The 21,952-nt window shown below is 39.4% G+C and overlaps 3 protein-coding genes across 6 annotated transcripts in view; 1 reads left to right on the top strand and 2 right to left on the bottom strand.

The window, feature by feature from the left end:
* Positions 1-21,952, top strand: part of LOC147566281 (LEAF RUST 10 DISEASE-RESISTANCE LOCUS RECEPTOR-LIKE PROTEIN KINASE-like 1.2) — an 82,660-nt gene that overhangs the window by 40,572 nt on the left and 20,136 nt on the right. The window lies entirely within an intron of this gene.
* LOC147566282 (uncharacterized) lies at positions 5,138-13,457 on the bottom strand. Of its 4 annotated transcripts, none has more exons than XM_086668288.1 (8): positions 13,145-13,457; positions 12,084-12,198; positions 7,049-7,523; positions 6,856-6,945; positions 6,664-6,786; positions 6,303-6,581; positions 6,141-6,221; positions 5,138-5,395 (listed from the first exon to the last, which is right to left on the bottom strand). In XM_086668288.1, the coding sequence occupies exons 3-7, from the start codon at positions 7,508-7,510 to the stop codon at positions 6,147-6,149; spliced, it is 1,029 nt and encodes a 342-aa protein (XP_086524414.1). In that variant the 5' UTR covers positions 7,511-7,523; positions 12,084-12,198; positions 13,145-13,457; the 3' UTR covers positions 5,138-5,395; positions 6,141-6,146. The 4 variants fall into 4 exon arrangements, with proteins under 4 accessions (XP_086524414.1, XP_086524421.1, XP_086524419.1 ...); XM_086668295.1 differs by having other exon boundaries at positions 7,049-7,633; positions 11,361-12,198; positions 13,145-13,446; XM_086668293.1 differs by having other exon boundaries at positions 7,049-7,510; positions 13,145-13,426.
* Positions 7,685-11,335, bottom strand: LOC147566283 (uncharacterized). Its single transcript, XM_086652172.1, has 3 exons — positions 9,045-11,335; positions 8,693-8,953; positions 7,685-8,614 (listed from the first exon to the last, which is right to left on the bottom strand). The coding sequence occupies exons 1-3, from the start codon at positions 11,333-11,335 to the stop codon at positions 7,711-7,713; spliced, it is 3,456 nt and encodes a 1,151-aa protein (XP_086508298.1). The 3' UTR covers positions 7,685-7,710.

The following is a 21,952-nucleotide window of genomic DNA, read 5'->3' as shown; positions in this document are numbered from 1 at the left end:
AGCAGCCCTTGGATGGAAGAAAGCGCGGGATCTGGGTGGACAGGAGAGAGCCACGTGGCCGGGAGCATGAAGACTAAACAGCTTCGGGAGCACGGGATCTGGAGGGACACGCGTCCGGGACTACTTAAGCTAAGCAGCTTCGGTTCACACAGAATACGCAATAAAGCACGGGATGCACAGGAGCCGTCGGATCTTGAAAACGCGGTAGCGGACGACCAAGATTAAAACGTGGGCTCGGGATCATGGGAGCTAAGTTGCGACGGGTAACACGGGATTACAACAAAGAGCTGACGCTCAGCAACCGTCGATCTGGGACACGCGGAAGATTGCGGTCCAGATTAAAACGTGAGAAGGGGGCTACCGAAGGAAGTCGCGACGCGCCACATTGGATCATGCTCGATGGCTCCACTTCGCTGTTCCACGAGAATATCGAATTTAGATGCATTGGCCTCCGTTGTTCGCCACATGTCTACCCGTGTACCGGCCGCCAGAATACATCTCGAAAATTGACCGAATGTTGACAAACTGTTGACCCGACTTTGACTTCACATAATTCTCTCGTCCGGACTCCGATTTGACTTCCGTTTTCTCCTACGGACTCATCTCGACCTCTACTTTTCAACCACGCACTGACCTTGGCCAAATTACCAGATTGTCCTTGACTCCAAATGACCAAAATACCCTTCATGCATCTTTTCCTCGTTTTTAACCGTTTTCACACCTAACTCTCCAAAAGACACCTAATCAAGAAAACCAACCATTTTATTATAATAAAGACTCGAAACGAACTAACTCGACTAAATTAAACGACTCAGATGGGACATTTTCATGACCCATCAAACATCCCCAAACTTAGATTTTGCTAGTCCTCGAGCAAAACAAAATAAAAGAAAAACCTAACTCACTTTCGGAGGAATCCCGGTTGCATTTAGCATATGCAACAAGTCGTTAAACCCCTAGGTTGCCTTAGTGGACGAGTGTGGTCTCGTGAGGGTTTCCATAGATGATACCCACAAACATCATGGTTTCAAATACACAAGGGTCCAAAATCCAAATCATAGATAAGCATGTTCATATGGTGAAGGGTTTAAGCATGTTAAAACATAATGAATCAAGTAAACAAGTTCGTGTGAAAGCTAAAGATCTCTTCACTAATGGTCTTACCCTAAAATGCAAGTGGCATACCATGTAGGGTTTTGGTGTATCCTATACACTACCTAGTGTTGTAAGCGGAATCTCAAACATCTCATGTTTAACACTAGATTGCCCAGGACCTATATGCATAAACTAATCAATGAACTAGAGAGGGATAAATACCTTAACGCGTTTTTCCCTCGAACCATTCCAATCGCATGCAAAGATCGAGAGCTCCAACTGTAGCTCCTCTACTTGAGACACCGAGTGAATAGACTTGATCTCCCTTCCTTTCAGACTGCTAGGACTTAGTAGAAGGTTGAGAAGAACTCTTCTTCTTGACTAGATTGATAGAATGGGAACTTTTTCTCTATATTCCTCTCTCTCCAATAGCTGTATATTCAGAGAGAGAGAGAGCTGTATAATTTTTCCTTAGAGAAAAATCCACACCTTTTCTGTTCTCAACTGACCCAATATATAGACAAACCCTAATTAGAATCTCATTCAGATTAGGTTTTCTATTTTCTGGGTCACAGAAAAGATAATTACCAAAATACCCTTTTTGGGGTATTTTGCTAATCCCCTTAAGTGTGGCCGGCCAGGGCAGCCCACCATGGGCCTTATATGGCCGGCCCACTTACTCTGGTCGGCCATCTCATGGCCGGCCCAAAGAGCCTTCCTCTATCTTGTCCCGAATCTCCATTCGGACCCTTTCGGCCTTTCCAGTTGAATCCCATCCAACTTTGGCCAGTTCCCGTCTAGTCAAATCTCTCCGATCAAGTTACCACTCTTATGTGTAACCCGTTGTAGGATCCGGTCTATGTTAGCCTCGAATCAACTCCTTGATCCGATGATCGTAGTTGGCTTCTAGCAAAGCATTACGACCCCTAATTGGACCGGACTGGATGATCTTTATGTGTGGTCATCGTTATCCTAACTGACAAATTGATCGCATTGCCACCTTGGTCGAAGGACACTCCTTCGGAAGGACATCTCCTTCAGACCGAACGGATAAATCCTTCAGTCTCCCACTTGTACTTAGAACAAGTGCAATGCTCGATTCCCATGTCGCTTAGTATCCCATCTGATACGTCACACGTTTCAGACTTTCTTGATCCAGAGAACAACTGTCAATTCAAATGATTAACTCTTAATTCATTTGAGTGCGGCCACACATTTCACAGTTGCTTCTCCTCAAGTGGCCCGGAGATACTTATTCCTAACTTAATAGGAGGACATCATCCAGTCTTGCACTCCCACTTAACTTCATGTCTATCCTGTCTCCCCCAGTATGCTGCCTTTATAACCTCCTTTTACGGCGCGGCGTTTGACAGTACCAAAGTTCGACATTCCTTACATAAGATGAGTGGAGCACTCATGTTTACGGAATCTCTCCAATCTTGCCTATGAGAGTTTGTGACGCCTTTTTCAACTACTTGAAAAAACTCTCATCTTTGGGTTAATCCAATGTAGATTCCCCAATCTACATCCATGTAATTGACTTAAATACCATATTCCTATAGCCCATGGAACTGCGCTATCAGTCAATTCCCATGCTAGTCTTCTTGAGTCATTGTTGTCCATGCAATGACCTGGACTAGGGACTAAATAATGAATCTATTCCACGTTCACTTAGTAGAGTTCCATTTACCAGATCACGTATCTGATAAACCTACCTGGAATTCCTCATTATTTTGGACCGTCATTAAACACTAAACCATTATTTAACGACAGAAATAAACTCCTTTATTTCTTTTTATTGAATGTAGCTAATTGATTACATGAAAACCCCTTTTCATTAATCCAATTACAACCTAAAGCCATTCATCGATGCGCTTTATACCTATGCCCCTTCTATGACTCTCATACTTGGGCTGAGGCAGTGGTTTAGTTAACGGATCGGCAACGTTGTCATCCGTATCGACTTTGCAAATGACCACATCCTTTCGCTCAGTGATTTCCCTAATCACGTGGTACTTCCTTAGGATATGTTTGGATTTCTGGTGTGCCCTTGGTTCCTTAGCCTGGGCGATAGCTCCATTGTTGTCACAATACAGAGTAACCCCATTTTCTATGCTAGGAACTACACCAAGTTCGGAGATAAACTTCTTTATCCAAACTCCTTCCTTCGCTGCTTCCGAAGCGGCAAGGTATTCTGCTTCTGTGGTAGAGTCTGCTACAGTAGTCTGCTTTGAGCTCTTCCAGCTTACTGCTCCTCCGTTTAGACAAAAGACATAACCCGACTGCGATCGGAAATCATCTCTGTCCGTTTGGAAGCTCGCATCCACATGGCCTTCCACGATTAGTTCGTCTTTCCCGCCATACACCAAGAAGTGATCCTTAGTCCTTCTCAAGTACTTCAGGATATTTTTGGCTGCGGTCCAGTGTTTCTCCCCTGGATTAGATTGGTAACGACTACACATACTCAAAGCATATGAGACGTCTGGGCGAGTGCAGACCATGGCGTACATGATAGATCCTATTGCCGAAGCATAAGGCACCTTCTTCATGTGTGCTAGCTCATCAGGATCTCGGGGACACTGAGTCTTGCTAAGCGTCGTACCATGTGTCATGGGTAGGAATCCTCTCTTAGAGTCTTCCATCTTGAACCTCCCAAGAACCTTATCTATATAAGTCTCTTGACTAAGTCCAATCATCCTCCTTGATCTATCTCTATAGATCTTGATGCCCAATATGTATTCTGCATCTCCTAGGTCTTTCATTGAAAAACACTTCCTAAGCCACTCTTTCACGGAGTCAAGCATAGGAATGTCATTTCCAACGATCAGTATGTCATCCACATACAGGACCAAGAAAACTAGGTTGCTCCCACTAACCTTCTTGTATACACAAGATTCCTCTTCATTCTTCAGAAAACCAAACTCTTTGATTTTCTCGTCGAATCGAAGATTCCAGCTCCGACTTGCTTGCTTCAACCCGTAGATGGACCTTTGAAGCTTGCAAACCTTTCCAGCATTCCCGGAATCCTCAAAACCCTCAGGCTGTGTCATGTACACATCCTCTTCCAGTTTACCGTTCAGGAAGGCGGTTTTGACATCCATTTGCCAAATCTCATAATCATAATGAGCTGCAATTGCTAGAATAATCCTAATGGACTTAAGCATCGCGACAGGGGAAAAGGTTTCTTCGTAGTCTATACCCTGGACTTGTCTGTAACCTTTTGCCACCAGTCTAGCTTTGAAAACGCTCACGTTTCCATCCTTGTCTGTTTTCATCTTGAAAATCCATTTGCATCCTATGGGTTTTACTCCATCGGGCAAATCAACCAAGTTCCAAACTTGATTCTCAGACATGGATTCCATTTCGGATTTCATGGCTCCCAGCCATTTTTCGGAGTCGGGGCTCGTCATAGCTTCTTCGTAGGTGCTGGGTTCGTTATCCTCTACCAACAACAACTCTTGTCGTTGAGATAACTCAATCAGCCTTGCGGACCTACGCGGGGCTTGAACAACAGGTGAGACACTCTCAACTCCTTGAGGGTTCTCCTGCGAATCACATTCGCTCTGCGCGGGAGGCACTACAAAAAAAAGGCTTATTTGGGACGGTCAGAAACCGTCCCTAAATGTCCTCAAACCGTCCCGAATAAGTATCAGGGACGGTCCTGCGCGTGTGGTTATTACTGGCGTCACAGATAGTTTTAGGGACGAATCATGGGACGGTTTTTATCCGTCCCAAGTTCTTTTTCGGGACAGAGAGTGTCTGTCCCAATTAATTATTAGGGACACCTTGTGGGGGACATATTAGCTGTCATTAAAAGTCATTGGGGACGAATGGGACCTGTCCCTATTAGTTGTTTTGGGACGAAAATTGTATTATGACACTTCGAAAAACCGTCGCTAAAATTTTTTACTTACGACTGATAAACCGTCACTAATAAATTTTAAAATTTTGAAAATATGCTTCCCATTTGTTTGGTCCAGGCAGTTCTGCCTATTACTATTTCCTGCTAGATAGAAACAAATAACTCATCCATTCCGCATAAACTCTAAAAACAATAAAAAAAACTTGTATTTTACTAAAATCAATCAATCAAACAATGTTTGAACTAAAATCCAACTTCCTAATATACTAAATAGAAAAGTACTCCCACCACTTCAAGTTTTCATATGCTTAACCATAATATTACTTAGCAAACCATATACTATACACCAATACTAGGTTCGTAGTCGTTTTCGCTTAAAATCTTCATATCCAAATGACAGTTTTTGACATTCTCTTTATACAGCAGCTTGATTCCGCACTGAAAACATAACAACACAATAAATAAAAATGTACGAAAGATTGTATATGAATATTTGTTTAACATATTAATACACTCAACATTAAAGTCAACCAAAAGGTTTAGAGTTTCAAAGAGTATAATATAACCTAACATGCCAGAACCTAACCAACACAAGTATGTACTACGAAGAATTCAAGCAAGAATAACCGAACTTAATGAAGTACTAGTTATCAGGTGAAGTTAAACAAGAAATCAATACCTTATAGAGAAGAGTGTGCGCTAACTACCTAATGAATATTCAATGTATTAGATAACAAACATTCAGTAATCGAAATCGATGAAGTACTAGTTATCAGGTGTAGCTAAACAAGAAATTGATACGTTATAGGGAAGAATGTGGCTAACTTCCTAATGAGCATTCGATGTATAAGATAACAAACGTTTTGTACCTTAACTTACTACAATTGATAAATCATACAAAATAGTAAGAGGTGTTGGTGAATAAGGGAAAAAGTACAACACTAGAATATGTCTTAGTTATCATTCGAGCTCTAAGTTCAAATGCTTATTCGGTGAAACTTGTGAAAAATCATACATAATGCAGCATGTGGAAATAAACTATAACTACATTCAGGGAAAAAGTACAACACTAGGTCTATTGGTTACTATTTTCTTACATATATACTTCATCGAGTCCAACGAAGTACTAGTTGATCAATTCTAACTCAACAAGAAACCAATACGTTATAGCAAAGAAGATCACCTCATATTAATCGCAATGAGTGGTTGAATTTGGACTAGTAGGAGAACTTCCAAACGAGAAGTTAGGTGTAGAAGTGTGTACCTGCAAAAGACGTATATGAATTTTTTACTATGGCATCTTGTAACACTAAATTAAATAAAATAATAAATTTTAAGATAATACCTCTTGGTTGCCAAATCGCCTGAAATAAGCCTTCATTTCTGCAACTTCATTTTCCATTTGTTCGACTTTCCTCTTTAAATTCAAAACCTCTTCGTCGTTCGCATTGGATTTAGTTTTTGGTGATTCACCCCAAATAGATTTTGGAGTTCCTTTTCCATAACAACGGACAAAGCCTCTACTTTCAGGTCCCATGACCTTGGAAAATATGGGATCTGGTCCGTCATTATGTATAGGTAATCCGTCTTGATTAGCTTTACTGACCAAGTCCCTCAATTCGTCCTTTAAATATTTGAAGCTTAAATTAGTATGAAAAGATGTTTGTACGCAAAAGGAATATAACATTAGTTAATATCATGATTACCATTTTTTGAGCTGCTTCTGGTGTTATAGGTGTCTTGTTTTTCTTTGTGTGAATCTTGAAGAACATTTCCACCTGTGATGCAGGTGCCCCTGCGGGTGCATCTCTTTCAGGATTTTGTTCAATCTAAAATATAAACTGAATATTAGTATGATAATATGACAATGCATTAAACTATAAACAATGATTTCTCACCTCAATAGCGTGTTTAGCGTAGTTTTTTGATCCTCCCGTATGTGGCAATTTTTGTTTCTTCCTATTCTCCGAATTTTTTTTGGCTTTTTCCTGTATAATCAATTAAATTATTGATTGGATTCATAAACAACTTACGAATTAGGAGCAAATTAATATTTAACAACAAAGATAAATACTATAATTTAGAACTTACAACGACTTTTTCATCAGCCCAATAGTTTATAGCCAATCTCCATGATTCCAAAGGGACTTCTTTCGGACAATTCATAAGTCGTTCTGTGAATGTGGAGAAAGGGAGAAAGTAATCACGCTTCAAGTCATACTTGTTATCTTTCCAAGCCGAATTTAACGTAGAAAGAGCCCACTTCATGCTCTCTTTGTTCTCTTTTGGGATAACAAAATAGTTAGTGATATTGCGAATAGCTTCATCTTTATGTTCTTCAGCCATCTCTTTCCAGCTACGAATGTGCATTGGTAGAATATTGACATCTTTACCGATTTTTCCAACAAAAGCAGACAATTTTTCTGAATGTTCTCCAACTGGTTGTCCACGATAAAAAGCTACTTGTAGTGGTTCCGTCGTGTTTGCTAGCCAGCTGAACTTTGATCTTCCTCTTCCCTTCCTTGGAGCATTTTCTTCTTGTGGTTCTGCCATCTGTATGCAAAAGCTAAAACACAAAATTCTTATAAAATATTAAAGTTAGACAAAAGACAAGTACTAATCTAAATTCAATTACCAAGGAGAAGCAGTTAATTAATATCAAACATCACAATTTTTCTTATTTCCTACTATATACTAATATCAAGTATCAAAGTAAAATTAATAAAATATCACTCAACAAAAACCAACTACATTCAAGCATCATCGTCATCATCATCATCATATATATGATCTTCTGCTTCGTCATTTTTCTCTTCGTCATCTTCCACTTCTACTTCATCTTCATTTTCTTCTTCATCTTCATTTTCATCATTACTTTCATCTTGATCTTCATTTACTTCATTCACGGTAGGCGGATCACCTTCAATTGTTTCTCCCATCACATCATCCCTAACCAAATTGGTATTTTCGTCCAGTGTAATATCAGCTTGATTGTGATTACCAAATGGGTCATGATCTGAAGCTAGTAACTCATCATCTCCACCCATATCAAAACTATCTCTAGGTTTATTCTTTACGACTACATGCCAATCTGGCTCATTAACGTCTTGTACATAAAAAACTTGTTGAGCTTGGGAAGCCAACACATATGGTTCAACTTTTTGGGATGGTGATAGATGTTTAAAATTTACAAGTGTAAATCCAAGTGCATCCACCTTTATACCTCTATTGGTACTCACATCTGCCCACTCACACTTAAAAAGTACAAATGTACGACCCTCAATATACGACACCTCTATTATGTCGAGTAAACGTCCGTAGTAGGTTACATATGCTTCTACCGGTCTTCGGTCTCTTGAACTTGAGTAATTACTTACTGTTGCAGTAACTGTAACACCACTGTTCTGCGTTTTTGATCCTTGCTCCCTTTGAATAGTTTTGAAATAAAACCCACCAATCGCATACCCATTGTATCTTTTTGCTGTAACAAGAGGACCTTGAGCAAGTATGTTGTGACCTTCTGCAACTTGTAGATTGGCCTTTTGACTATCTCTAACATACTCTTTAAACCAAGCTGGGAATTCTCTTTTATGCTTTTTCTGGAGCTCATGTTTGGACGTTTTTGGGTTTAACATATTAAGTAACTCGTTGTGTTGACTGCAAAGAAAGTAGTTGTTGTAATCACATGATTATATATGAAAAATAAATATCATATAATCTATATAAAACTCTTACTTCAGTATAGGAGAGATATTGGCATCATTAAATAAGATGTATTCGTGTACTTGACCCCTCTCTTCGTGAGTAAGAAAAACGCATTCAACACCACCAATATGACAGTCTTCCACATACCTAGAAGGTCTAGTAAGTCGTGTCTCAACGTCTTCTAAGTACCTTGTTGCAAATGTCAAACATTCTTCAATCATATAGCCTTCTGCAATGGACCCTTCTGGTTGAGCTTTATTGCGCACATACTTCTTCAGTGTGCACAAGTATCTACATTTTATGACATTAAGAGTTATGCATAAAACTCCTACAAACAAGAAATTCATAAATAAGTTAGACCATGTGTATAAAAAGTAAATACCTTTCCATAGAATACATCCAACGGTTATGAACAGGTCCACCTAGTTCTGCTTCAGATGCCATATGGATGGGTAAGTGCATCATAATATCAAAAAAATGAGGGGGAAATATTCTTTCTAGTTTGCAAAGTGTGAGTACAATTTGCTCCCCCAACCTTTTAAAATCTTCTGCCCTCCCAACCTTTGTGCATAATTCGCGAAAAAATGTACTTAGCTCAATTATGACAGAGGCAACTTTGTTTGGCAAAGTTTTTCGAATAGCCAACGGCAAAAAGTGTTGCATAATAACATGAGAGTCGTGACTCTTCAAACCAATAATCTTTCCTTCCTTTACTTTTATGCATCTTGAAAAGTTAGAAGAGAATCCATCTGGGACTTTCAAATTTTTCAGTACCTTACAAAAGGTTTGCTTCTCAGACTTAGTCATTGAATAACAAGCGGGAGGTATGTACCACTTGCTTTTATCCTCGAGCCATTCTGCGTGAAGCTCATGTCTAACCCCCATTAGTTTTAAGTCATGTCTCACCTTTATACCATCTTTGTATCTTTTATTGTGACCTAGAAGAGTACCTAAAATAGTATCACATATATTCTTCTCAGTATGCATAACATCCAAATTATGTCTAAGAAGAAGATGCGGAAAATATGGCAACTTTGCAAGTATCGGTAATTTTTTCCAATTATCTGGGAACTCTGACATCACTCGAGCTCTTTTTCTCTTACGTTCATTACCTTCCTCGCCGCAAGAATCTCCTTCAATAGGAATCTTTCCAAATGTATGTGGAATTCCTTTCAGCAGTTCCACTATTTCAATACCTGATAGTGGGGTTGGAGCTTCTCTTCTTTCGACTTCTCCGTCAAAATCCTTCTTAAGTCGACGAAACCTATGATCGGGTGGTAAAAACCGACGATGCCCCATATAACATATTTTACCACCATTTTTTAGATACTTACTACAAGTATCCTTACCACATGTTATGCATGCCATATACCCTTTTGTGCTCCAACCCGAAAGCATTGCCAATCCTGGATAGTCACTAATTGTGGACACCACAGCTGCATGCATCTTGAACATTTCCTTCTTTGATGCGTCATAAGTGTCCACGCCTTCTTCCCATAATTCCATCAGTTCATCAATCAAAGGTTGCATGTAAATATCTATATCATTTCCAGGGCTCCTTGGACCAGGTATTAACAAGGACAAGATCATATGTGGTTGTTTCATGCACAACCATGGCGGCAAATTGTACGGCATCAACACCACGGGCCATGTACTATGTGTTGAACTCATGTTTCCAAATGGATTGAATCCATCAGTTGCTAATGCTAATCTAACATTCCTTGGTTCCGCGGAAAAGCTCGGAAAAACCTCATCAAAGTGTTTCCATGCCTTCCCGTCTGCTGGGTGTCTAAGCACGCCATCTTTTGTGCGACCTTCATCGTGCCATTTCATATCTACAGCAACTTTAGATGACATATACAATCGTTGTAATCTTGGTTTCAGTGGAAAATGACGAAGAATCTTTGCTGGAGTTTTTTTATTTGTAATGCCACTTTGCTTTATATATCTTGAAGCCTTACATACTGTGCAGTTTTGCAATTCAGAATTTTCTTTCCAAAACAACATACAGTCGTTAGGACAAGCGTCAATCTTTTTGTAGTCCAAACCCAAGTCCGTAATAATTTTCTTACTTTGATTAAAATTCTCCGGCAACGTACACCCATCAGGAAATGCTTTTCTTAGCAAAACTAGTATATCGGTGAATATCTTATTGCTAATTCCACCAAGGCATTTAAGTTGCCATATTCTAAGAAGAAACGACAACTTGGTGAAATTTTTACAACCAGGATACAACTCAACTTTAGATTCTTCTAACAGTTTATAGAAGTGTGAAGCATCACTATCAGGAGGTATATAATTGGCTTCTTCAGAGCCAATACCCATATCATTGCTTACATTTGGTATTCCACATGCATCATGCAACATGCCTTCTATGTCATCACCTTCCCCATTATTAGTAGTAAACACTTCATTTTCAACTACAGGTCTCTCGATAAAATCTTCACCATGAAAACACCACACTTTATAATTGGGCATCATTCCACGACAAATCAAATGCTCATAGAGTACACTTCTATTAGCATACTCTACATTAACACAGTCTATGCACGGACACTTCACAATTTCTCTATCATAAACTCTTCCATGAGTGAAGGCGTATTCGATGAACGCCTTTACTCCATCTTGGTACTCTTTACTAGTCCTATTTTTGTGGATCCAACTTTTATCCATTCGAACAAATATCACTGGATATTACTGCGATCATGATAAAACTCAAAAACTACACTATTAAAAATCATTTGAAAAACAATGAAAGTGAGTTCAAGATCAACAAACAGCTACCATGGATATAATAACATAACTTCATAAACAATAGTCGAAAGAAGAGATGTACTAGTCTAATTTTGTCATTTCTAAAACAAATCACTAAATACTACTCGTCAAGAAATTCATAAAATTATAATATTAAATACCATATAAACAATTATCAAGTGGTGCAAGTCCAGCATACGAATAATATGATCAATTTAATAAGATAACTTCACGAACAATAACTAAGTTGAAAGTAAAACTGAATACAATAAAAACTATGAAGAAATTCTGAATAACACATGTTCTGGCTCTAAAAGTCAGTCTGCATAATATATCAAACTTTTCCTTCTCTCCAAAAACATTTTTACCTTACATTTGCTTAAACAACACATGTTTTGGCCTCGAAATGTAGGTGAAGGCTTTTATTTCGTTCAATCCAAACATTGTAAAAGAATGCATATATCCATAATCAGAGTTGATTTCAATTTTAATTGAAAATGGTACTTTGTTTAATAGAGTTGATACTGATTAGTGTATTCATATATTAAACAAAATCAAACTATCTACCTAAACAAATAAAGATCAGTTTAAATATAGAACATAACAAGTAATTCAAATGAGGAAATAAGACGATTTCACTTAAACAAATAACTAAAATATAACTGACCTTTGAGTTTGAAGTTGAAATTTCGGACTCAAGGAAAGATTTCGATGCTTTCCAATCGTCTCTATCTCCCGCTGTTATCAGTGTTCAGGGTTTTGATCCCTAAATATTTCTGCCCCTGTTTTTCCAAAAGATAAAATCAAATAAACAAGATGATTTCAAATACCCAACCCAAGAATAGCAGTTGGGGGGGCTTAGTACTGTTCCAGAATAATATAAAACAACAAGGCTCTAGCGCATCCAGTTATGCTAAACACTTAGCAGAAACCTTCATGAATTGTTTGAGAACCTAACAACCCATTGCAATATACGATAACCGATTTGGTCCATGATTAGTACTATGATTATATGAGTTCACCGAACTACTGCCCTAATGTAAGTAAACGAGTTAAAGTCGTTGCTTCTTTGTCTATCAAAATCTAATTCATTCAGTATAATCCGGAAATTGGAAATATAAAAAGAGAAAGAACATATATTGATCTATCAAAGAGAAAATACTATTTCTTTCTTTTGTTTCAAGATCTAATTGGACAAAAACCCTATTACATCATTAGCATCTATCTTTCTAATAAACACAAAATTTTCAATAAGAAGAAGAATTCCAGCAGTACAAGACCACCTCCCAGAACATAATGAAGATCTATATGGTAAATTTAACAATAAATTCATAAACCAATTTGACTAAGTAAGAACTCCTTATAAAATCAAACAAACAGTTGATGATTTCATATAAACAAAGTGATTTCAAATAAACAAGATGATTTCAAATAAACAAAAACCTAAAATATTACTCACCTTCTATGGTTTTGAAGTTGAAATTTCTGATTGAAGCTATCTCTAGCTCTTATCAATTTTTTAGGGCTTTAATCCCTAAAATTCTTAACAATAAATTCATAAACCAATGAAGATCTATATGGTAAATTTAACAATAAATTCATAAACCAATTTGACTAAGTAAGAACTCCTTATAAAATCAAACAAACAGTTGATGATTTCATATAAACAAAGTGATTTCAAATAAACAAGATGATTTCAAATAAACAAAAACCTAAAATATTACTCACCTTCTATGGTTTTAAAGTTGAAATTTCTGATTGAAGCTATCTCTAGCTCTTATCAATTTTTTAGGGCTTTAATCCCTAAAATTCTTCTCCTTGTTTGAGCAGAACAATGATTCTTTCTCTTCCAAGAAAACTTAGGGTTTTAATACCTAAAAACTTCCTCTCTATTAAGCGTTTAATCTCCCTCGTTCCCTCTCGCCTTCCCTCTTCCAGAAAGATAGCAAGAAGTGGCAACTTTCCCTCCCTCTCGGTTTCTCTCTCTCTCTAACGATTTCTCTCTCTAACAGTGGAGGGAATGTTTGGACGTGGGGTACTAGGGTTCTTTGTGGGACATGGATGTAATTTTCACAAATTTTTTTGGCGCAAAAATTTTGGCGCAAAACTTTTGCCGCACATCTTCCCGGGTTTTTGTAAAATTATTAACCAATTATCCCTTGTATTACTACACTAGGGACTAACAATTCAAAAGAGTCCCTATTGAAGACTTATTAGGGACATACGGAAAAAATTGTGTGTCCCGGATAAGCCTATTTTTTGTAGTGAGGATCTCCGAGATCTGCCATCTCATCCCCTCTTTCCTCTTCTATCGGCTCATAATAGTTAGGAATCGCGACTTCTGACATCGGTGCAACGGTGCCAGTTTGTTGCTCAGATCGAACCTCTTCGATCTCTATATTTCTCCCACTTGTCTTCTTGGAAAGGAACTCCTTTTCAAGGAAGACACCATCACGAGCAACAAACACTTTGTTCTCTGACGGGTTGTAGAAGTAATTCCCCTTTGTCTCTTTCGGATAACCGACGAAGAGACACTTGTCTGATCTTGGTGCTAGTTTATCTCCTTGTAAACGCTTTACATAAACATCGCAACCCCAGACTTTGAGAAAAGACAACTTTGGAACCTTTCCAGTCCACATCTCATGTGGCGTCTTTTCTACAGCTTTTGACGGAGCTCGGTTAAGTGTGAAAGCAGCCGTTTCTAGAGCATACCCCCAGAAAGTGTTAGGAAGATCGGCTAAGTTCATCATCGATCGAACCATGTCCATCAATGTTCGATTCCTCCTCTCGGACACACCGTTCATCTGAGGTGTTCCTGGAGGAGTGAGTTATGAAACTATTCCACAACTCCGAAGACGATCCTCAAACTCTTGACTCAAATACTCACCACCTCGATCCGATCGAATGGCTTTTATTTTCTTGCCAAGCTGATTCTCCACTTCATTCTGGAATTGTTTGAACACTTCAAACGATTCCGACTTATGCCTCATTAGATACACGTAACCATATCTAGTGAAGTCATCAGTGAACGTTATGAAGTAGCCATAGTTACCTCTCGCGAGTGTACTCATAGGTCCGCATACATCCGTATGTATCAGTCCTAAGGGTTCACTCACCCGATCTCCTTTCCCCTTGAAGGACGATCTTGTCATCTTGCCCACTAAGCATGGCTCACATGTATCGTATGATTCCAAATCACACGATCCCAGAAGTCCATCTGCATGAAGCTTCTGCATGCGCTTCATGTTAATGTGACCCAAACGACAATGCCAGAGATAACTTTGGTTAGAATCATGAGTACGAAGCCGTTTCGTGTCTATGTTCAGGATTTCGTCTTCTATGTTTACAACATAAAGACCATTACGCAGCTTAGCACTGGTGTAGAACATCTCACCCTTGTATAAAGAACAACTCTTGTCCTTTATTATAGCGTGATATCCCTCTTTGTCTAACACCGACGCAGAGATGATGTTCCTCGATATAGTCGGTACGTAATAGCAATTACATAGCACTAATATCAACCCAGTCTCTAAACTGAGCTCGAAAGTTCCTACAGCCACAGCAGCAACTCTTGCCTTGTTTGCGACTCGTAGAACCATCTCGCTCTTTGTCAGATACCTGACCTCCTTGAGCTCATCTAATTCTGAAATTATATGAGCTCCACATCCGGTATCATATACCCATGAGGGAGAGTCAGCCATATCTGCCAAATTGACCTCTATAACATAGGCACCGACTTCCACTTCCCTTTCTGGTAGCTCTATTACGCTTTCTTTCTTTGAAGCATCGAGAACTCTTCTCTGATCTTCCTCCCAATCTAGAAAGTCGTATAGATCTCTATCTAAACGTGAACTAATCATATTTGCCATCTCTACTCTACAGAAACAAAATAAGGATTTTGCTAAGTACTACATTCAATGTTTACGCAAAAACACTTTTTGCCATATTATTCAATGAAAACCGTCCCCCTATGAATAATACGATTCCAAGACCCCATTCCTGTGAAGCTAAGCGTACTTTGGCACTGCCCTTAACTTCACCCTCCTGGGTGAGTAACTCCTTACTGATCATATCTCATATGACTCTTGGTTGATGAATAACACTTATGTGTTAAATTCATCCTTTTGCCTCGAAATCCAAAACTCTTTTGCTGACTCGTTTGAGAATAACCATTTAGACATGTAGACCTCTTCATAGGTCTACCCGTATTGTCCCGAGGTAAAAGATGGCACCCTGCTTTGGCATGACCCACCATCGATGAACAAGGGCGCAACAGGTGTCTTAATCTGGGTAGGCATTACTCAAAATTCCTTTTGGGGACTCTTACGTTTTTGTTTGCATGCATTACTGTGAACTCTAACATAATCATACACCACACAAAACGTAAATAAGTAAATGCGCGCGAGAAAATAAATCAAGCAGATATGATCCTAGTATGGCCCCTAACCTAAAAGATCTAATCTTCTTAGGTTCTTCGCTTGTTTAACCTCCGTTCGCCTGGATCTCCATCCTCGAACATCCATTGAATTCTCCCACTCGAACCACGATCTCATCCTTTGGCTCTTCAATGGACTCAATTGTACCCTTAAACTCTAATTACAAGACTCAACGATTCGCAGATCGTATAAAACTTGAAATTAAATTAATTACAACGGGCACCCATCCGTGCTTAAAAACAAGATAGAACAATTCTATGGCCATACTAGAACCCGTATTCACATCCATACACACATAATAATATGACATTCATAGAACACCCAAGCATGTATGAGATTCGCTTACTCAGGTCGAATCTAGGTTTGCTATGTTCTAGATAGCTATTCGGGAGATACTACCGACATCTCTATGTCTAACGTGCCTTAAGTCCCACTAATGGCTCGTTTGGTTTTATCTCAAAAGATTTTGAAATCGTTTTGGAAAAACTCTGATTCGGGCTTTGGTGGGCCCGGGTCGCTTTCGGAAAAAATATGGTCAAAGTCGGAAGAAGAAAACCGAACCCTCCTACTTAAGTCAAGGCCCAAAAGACCTGAGTCTAACTCAAAAGACTTAAGTCAAACTTGGTCAAGGGACCCTTTGACTGGACCTAGTCAAGTCTCGGTCAAGGTCCGAACCAAGGTCGGACCCGGATTGGCACGTTCCAGACCGTGCCAAGTCCCTCGGGTGGTCGCGTCCTGGCCCTAGGCCAGACGCTTCCTGACCTTGCAGACGCGTCCTAGACGCTCTGCCCAAGTCCGAGCTTCTCGGACTCCCAGTCCGAGACAGCTTCTGGTCTCACCAGACGCGTCCCAGACGCGTTCTGGAAGGTTCTGTCCTGGTCGCGTCCGAATTCCCAATCCGAGACGCGTTCGGACATGTCTCTGTGGTCGCGTCTGGAAGACGCGACCTCAGGTGCTGGACGCGGATCCTTCGGGATCCCTGTCCGAGACGCTCTCGGACGCGTCCTTCTGTCCGAGATGCTCGGACGCGTCCTAATCCGAGACGCTCTCGGATTCCCAGTCCGGGAAGGACTGGGACGCGTCCAGAGCGTCCGCGACTGGCCAGACGCGTCCTGGGACGCGTCCTGTCAGTCCGGTCTCCTGGACAGCACCCTGTTTTCTTCAATTTTCCCAAAAATTTCCAACTTTTTGCTGTTTTTGATGATTCTTCATCCAAAAACCCAGCAATTTGAAAACTCTTTTCAAAAAACCATCCACTTTAAAATTTTATTTTGAAAACTCTTTTCAAAAACACCAAATTTTAAAGATTTAGCATTGAAACTCTTTCAATTTTCTATCCGATTAAGTCTAAATCTAATTTAAACTAATCAATTTCATGTCTAAATCCCTATTTAAACATAAAATTATCTAATCAATCAAGCTGGAATCTAATTCGACTAGTCAGAGATAGTTTCATGCAACCGGCTCGTGATGCCACTGTAGGGTTTTGGTGTATCCTATACACTACCTAGTGTTGTAAGCGGAATCTCAAACATCTCATGTTTAACACTAGATTGCCCAGGACCTATATGCATAAACTAATCAATGAACTAGAGAGGGATAAATACCTTAACGCGTTTTTCCCTCGAACCATTCCAATCGCATGCAAAGATCGAGAGCTCCAACTGTAGCTCCTCTACTTGAGACACCGAGTGAATAGACTTGATCTCCCTTCCTTTCAGACTGCTAGGACTTAGTAGAAGGTTGAGAAGAACTCTTCTTCTTGACTAGATTGATAGAATGGGAACTTTTTCTCTATATTCCTCTCTCTCCAATAGCTGTATATTCAGAGAGAGAGAGAGCTGTATAATTTTTCCTTAGAGAAAAATCCACACCTTTTCTGTTCTCAACTGACCCAATATATAGACAAACCCTAATTAGAATCTCATTCAGATTAGGTTTTCTATTTTCTGGGTCACAGAAAAGATAATTACCAAAATACCCTTTTTGGGGTATTTTGCTAATCCCCTTAAGTGTGGCCGGCCAGGGCAGCCCACCATGGGCCTTATATGGCCGGCCCACTTACTCTGGTCGGCCATCTCATGGCCGGCCCAAAGAGCCTTCCTCTATCTTGTCCCGAATCTCCATTCGGACCCTTTCGGCCTTTCCAGTTGAATCCCATCCAACTTTGGCCAGTTCCCGTCTAGTCAAATCTCTCCGATCAAGTTACCACTCTTATGTGTAACCCGTTGTAGGATCCGGTCTATGTTAGCCTCGAATCAACTCCTTGATCCGATGATCGTAGTTGGCTTCTAGCAAAGCATTACGACCCCTAATTGGACCGGACTGGATGATCTTTATGTGTGGTCATCGTTATCCTAACTGACAAATTGATCGCATTGCCACCTTGGTCGAAGGACACTCCTTCGGAAGGACATCTCCTTCAGACCGAACGGATAAATCCTTCATACCATAATAAGCACATCTATGTTCCGAAGTCACAAAACCTAGATTCCCAAGTTAGTACATTTCGCCTCGACTTCGGCCTCACGGACATACACTCCAAAAATGAAATCGCTCAAGAATGGTTCGCTCGTATGTGTGAGTGTGATCACTTAACTAGGACTCAACACATAAAAAGGGGTGAGGACAACATTTTAGAACGAATGATCTTCGAAAAGGAATTAGCCACTATATAGAGTGGGGAAGCTCACTCGCCCTTCTCACCCATTCTACCCTCTAAAAATGCCTTCTAAAGTTTAGCGGATACTAGAGATGGATGATGATGGTGGATTCCCGAGAATTTCGACCTCTTCATTATGGTAGAACCTCTTAAGCATCTTAACATTTGTTTCTTGCTTCGAATACTTATTCATGAACAAAAAACACCAACACATATATACAATCACATCACTCACACCAAAGAGCTAACACATGCTCAAACATACACAAAAATCACTTTATTTCACTTTTTCTTCTTTTTTCTTTTTTTCATATCACTTTTTTTTTCATTTTTTTTTCATTCTTTTTTTTCTCTTTTTTTTTCTTTTTCTTTTCATAACACAAATACAAACAACTAAAACAAAATACAACACACACACAACTCTATTATTGCAATCAACTTTTCATTTCATACTTGCTTTTGACATTATTCATTCTTCTATCTCATGTCTTCATTCTCGGGATATAAGATAATGGATGGTGATGGAGTATCCGCTATCCTCTAGTTGGCATTCTCATTGGGTTTCATGGACTACAAGAGCAAGGTTAATTCGCTATCCTAATGTCACTCTTAGTGGCTAAGGAAATTGAGCACACGAGATCAAATGAGCTCTTTTATAAGTTACGAGGTTGAGTAGCTCTTCATTCTACTCGGAGTTAGCGCGGAAGAGTACACTCGAATGACAATTTAGGCTTTAAGCTCACACATGGGTTAAGTCTCCACTAATGACTACTTTAGGTCTCTTAGAAATGTTTCTTCTTCACTAAGATGTAACTCACATGGACAACACAAACACTAAAAGACTCGACTTTCATGCAAAGGCCATTAGCAATCACAAAACTCATCAACTCGACACATATGCATCAAAATTCTTAAAACTATCACTAGAATCGCATGCAAATCTACTCAAAATGTTCAAAATTTTCAAATTTTGGCTAATTTGAACCCTTTTGTCTTTGAAACCCATGGTCATGCATTGGTTATGGTCATATCCCGCATCCCCAAACTTAAAACTAACATTGTACTCAATGTTCTAAGCATACACTCACCAAAAGATAAAGAGGCACATTAATTTAAAGAGAAGAGTGGAGAGATATTACCACAACCGAAGGAGATAAAAGATGATACTACCAAGGCTCATGTATAAAGAGGTTCCAAGTTGATGCTAAGCTTGCGTCATCCCCAAACTTGGAACAAACCACACCTTAGAAGTAAAACATATAAGAATTGCTCCTAAAATATCAACAAATATCATAAGAATGAATCACATAAAAGACATGACCACATACAAATCTACCACTAACGCGGGTATACACGATTGCATTGAGCTATGCAATTAGCCTTTAATTCTCTTGATTTCACACAAGAACACGAGTTATGTCTCGTGGAGGGTTTCCAGAGATGATACCCACAAACATCAAGACCCATCAATCGGCCTAACGATCATAAAGCAAAAGACGGAATATTTGGGGGTCAACCCAAAGAAAGCTATATGCAGGTGCTAATCGTCTAAAAAAAAGATAAAGAATACGAAGTGCACATGAGACGATAAAAGAAAACAAGTCATCCCCAAACTTAGTGGGTGCACAGTCCACTAAGTAGGTATAAATAGAAGGAACGACAACAAAGAAATCATCAAAAGGACCGACATACATGTGAAGAGTCAAAATATCAGTCGAAGGCAAAAAATCATCTGGAAGCTTAGTGGACAGAATATCCACTATGTCCATAGACGTCTTTGGAAAGACGTCTGAAATGTCCCAAAAGGGATCAACAACCGAGTTTGAGATCATGTGGAAAGTCGAACTAGACTCTAAGGGTAAGGCAGTATGCTCGGGGACCAAGTCAAGGTCCATGGTTTCCTTAGGTAAATAGTCTGACAAACTATCCAACATGTCTCTAACTACTACATCATCAATATCCTCAAAGACATCTGGGGCCTCGCAGTCAGTTATAATATCAGGCCTTCCTAACATTGCATCTAAGACTGACTCCTTACAAGTGTCAAAAATTGGATAGTTCGGAATCGTGTCATCCTCAAACTTGCTCGTAGAGCCATCACCCTGAACATCAACGTCTAATGTAGTCCTATCATGGTGAGACGACAAATGGTGAGGAAACGAGACAACAAGGTTATCAGTTTGTTCAAGCTCTTGGGCCCTCTCAGTTGATTCGCCGACATTTAACTTAGTACTAGGGTATGACGTATTACCCTCGACATCGGACCTAGTACCCTCTTGAGTTTGGGGTGGTAAAACCCCTTCCTCGTCGGCTAATAACTGTGACATCATCATCTCTAAAGGATGATTTAGAGACTCTAATTGATGATTTAGAGACTCAAACCTCTGATGTAACTCTTGTTGCAGTTGAGTCTGCGTTTGTTGTAACTCTTGCTGCATTTGAGTCTGCATATGTTCAAATCGGTCTTGTGTCTCTTTAAGTTGTAACATCATTTCAGTCAGACGACTCATAAACTCTAATTGAGAACTATCTTCAAGAGTCTCTTCATGATAAGGCTCACAAGTGTAACAAGATGAAGACTCTTGATAATAACTCCCACCGTACATACTAGGATCATACCTGCCTCTAAAATCATTGGTCTCAGAATAGTGTGGACTATAAGGTCTCTCATACATATTTACTGTCGGACCATATCCATCACTAATTTGACCATCTCTATATATATGTCGGTATTCTCCTAGGGTTATACGAGATCGGTCAGACTCAAATGGTCTATTCCCCTCACTAATCGAAACATCTCTACACATCCTTTGGTATTCACCTAAGGTCATATCAGGTCGGTTAGTGCGGGGAATCCTCAAAATAAGCTCATCATCATCAACATCGAATGGCCAACCGTTAGAATAACGTGCCATGATCTCACAATGCTCAAGGAACTAACAAACAAGCTATCAATGCAAATCAAAACTTATCCAACCAATCACACACAAGTAAGAAAGAAAGAGATAGAATACGATACTAGCGGATGCTCCTCTCGTTTCGTTCTTCCTTCCGATTCCTTTCTGATTCTTTTGTTCCCCTTCGCTCCTATGTTCCCGTTTTTTGGCTTTTCTCTTAAAGTGGTACCTGAAAAAAAAAGAAAAGATAAGAAACTACGAAAATAAAGAAAGAAAAACGTCTAAGTTAACAAATAACACTAAACTAATGAACAAAACAAGCAAACAATATCCTAACTACTAAACCTATCCCCGGCAGCGGCGCCAAAAACTTGATGGGCCTAAAAATAGGTCTATTCCCTCAAGTATACGGGGTCAAGTTATAGTATTGAAAATAAGATCGAGTATCGTCCCAAGAGATAGGTAGGTAACTTCAGATATTGAATGCGGGTTTAACCCAATAATCAAAATGTCAATAGCTAACTTAGACTAACACACACAC

Source organism: Eschscholzia californica, unplaced genomic scaffold, assembly GCF_041429995.1.
Source record: "Eschscholzia californica isolate CP2 unplaced genomic scaffold, dmEscCali1.0.p SCAF_1, whole genome shotgun sequence".
Taxonomy (NCBI): Eukaryota; Viridiplantae; Streptophyta; class Magnoliopsida; order Ranunculales; family Papaveraceae; genus Eschscholzia; species Eschscholzia californica.
The sequence above is the reverse complement of the archived record's forward strand: the minus strand, read 5'-3'. Positions and strand labels throughout refer to the sequence as shown.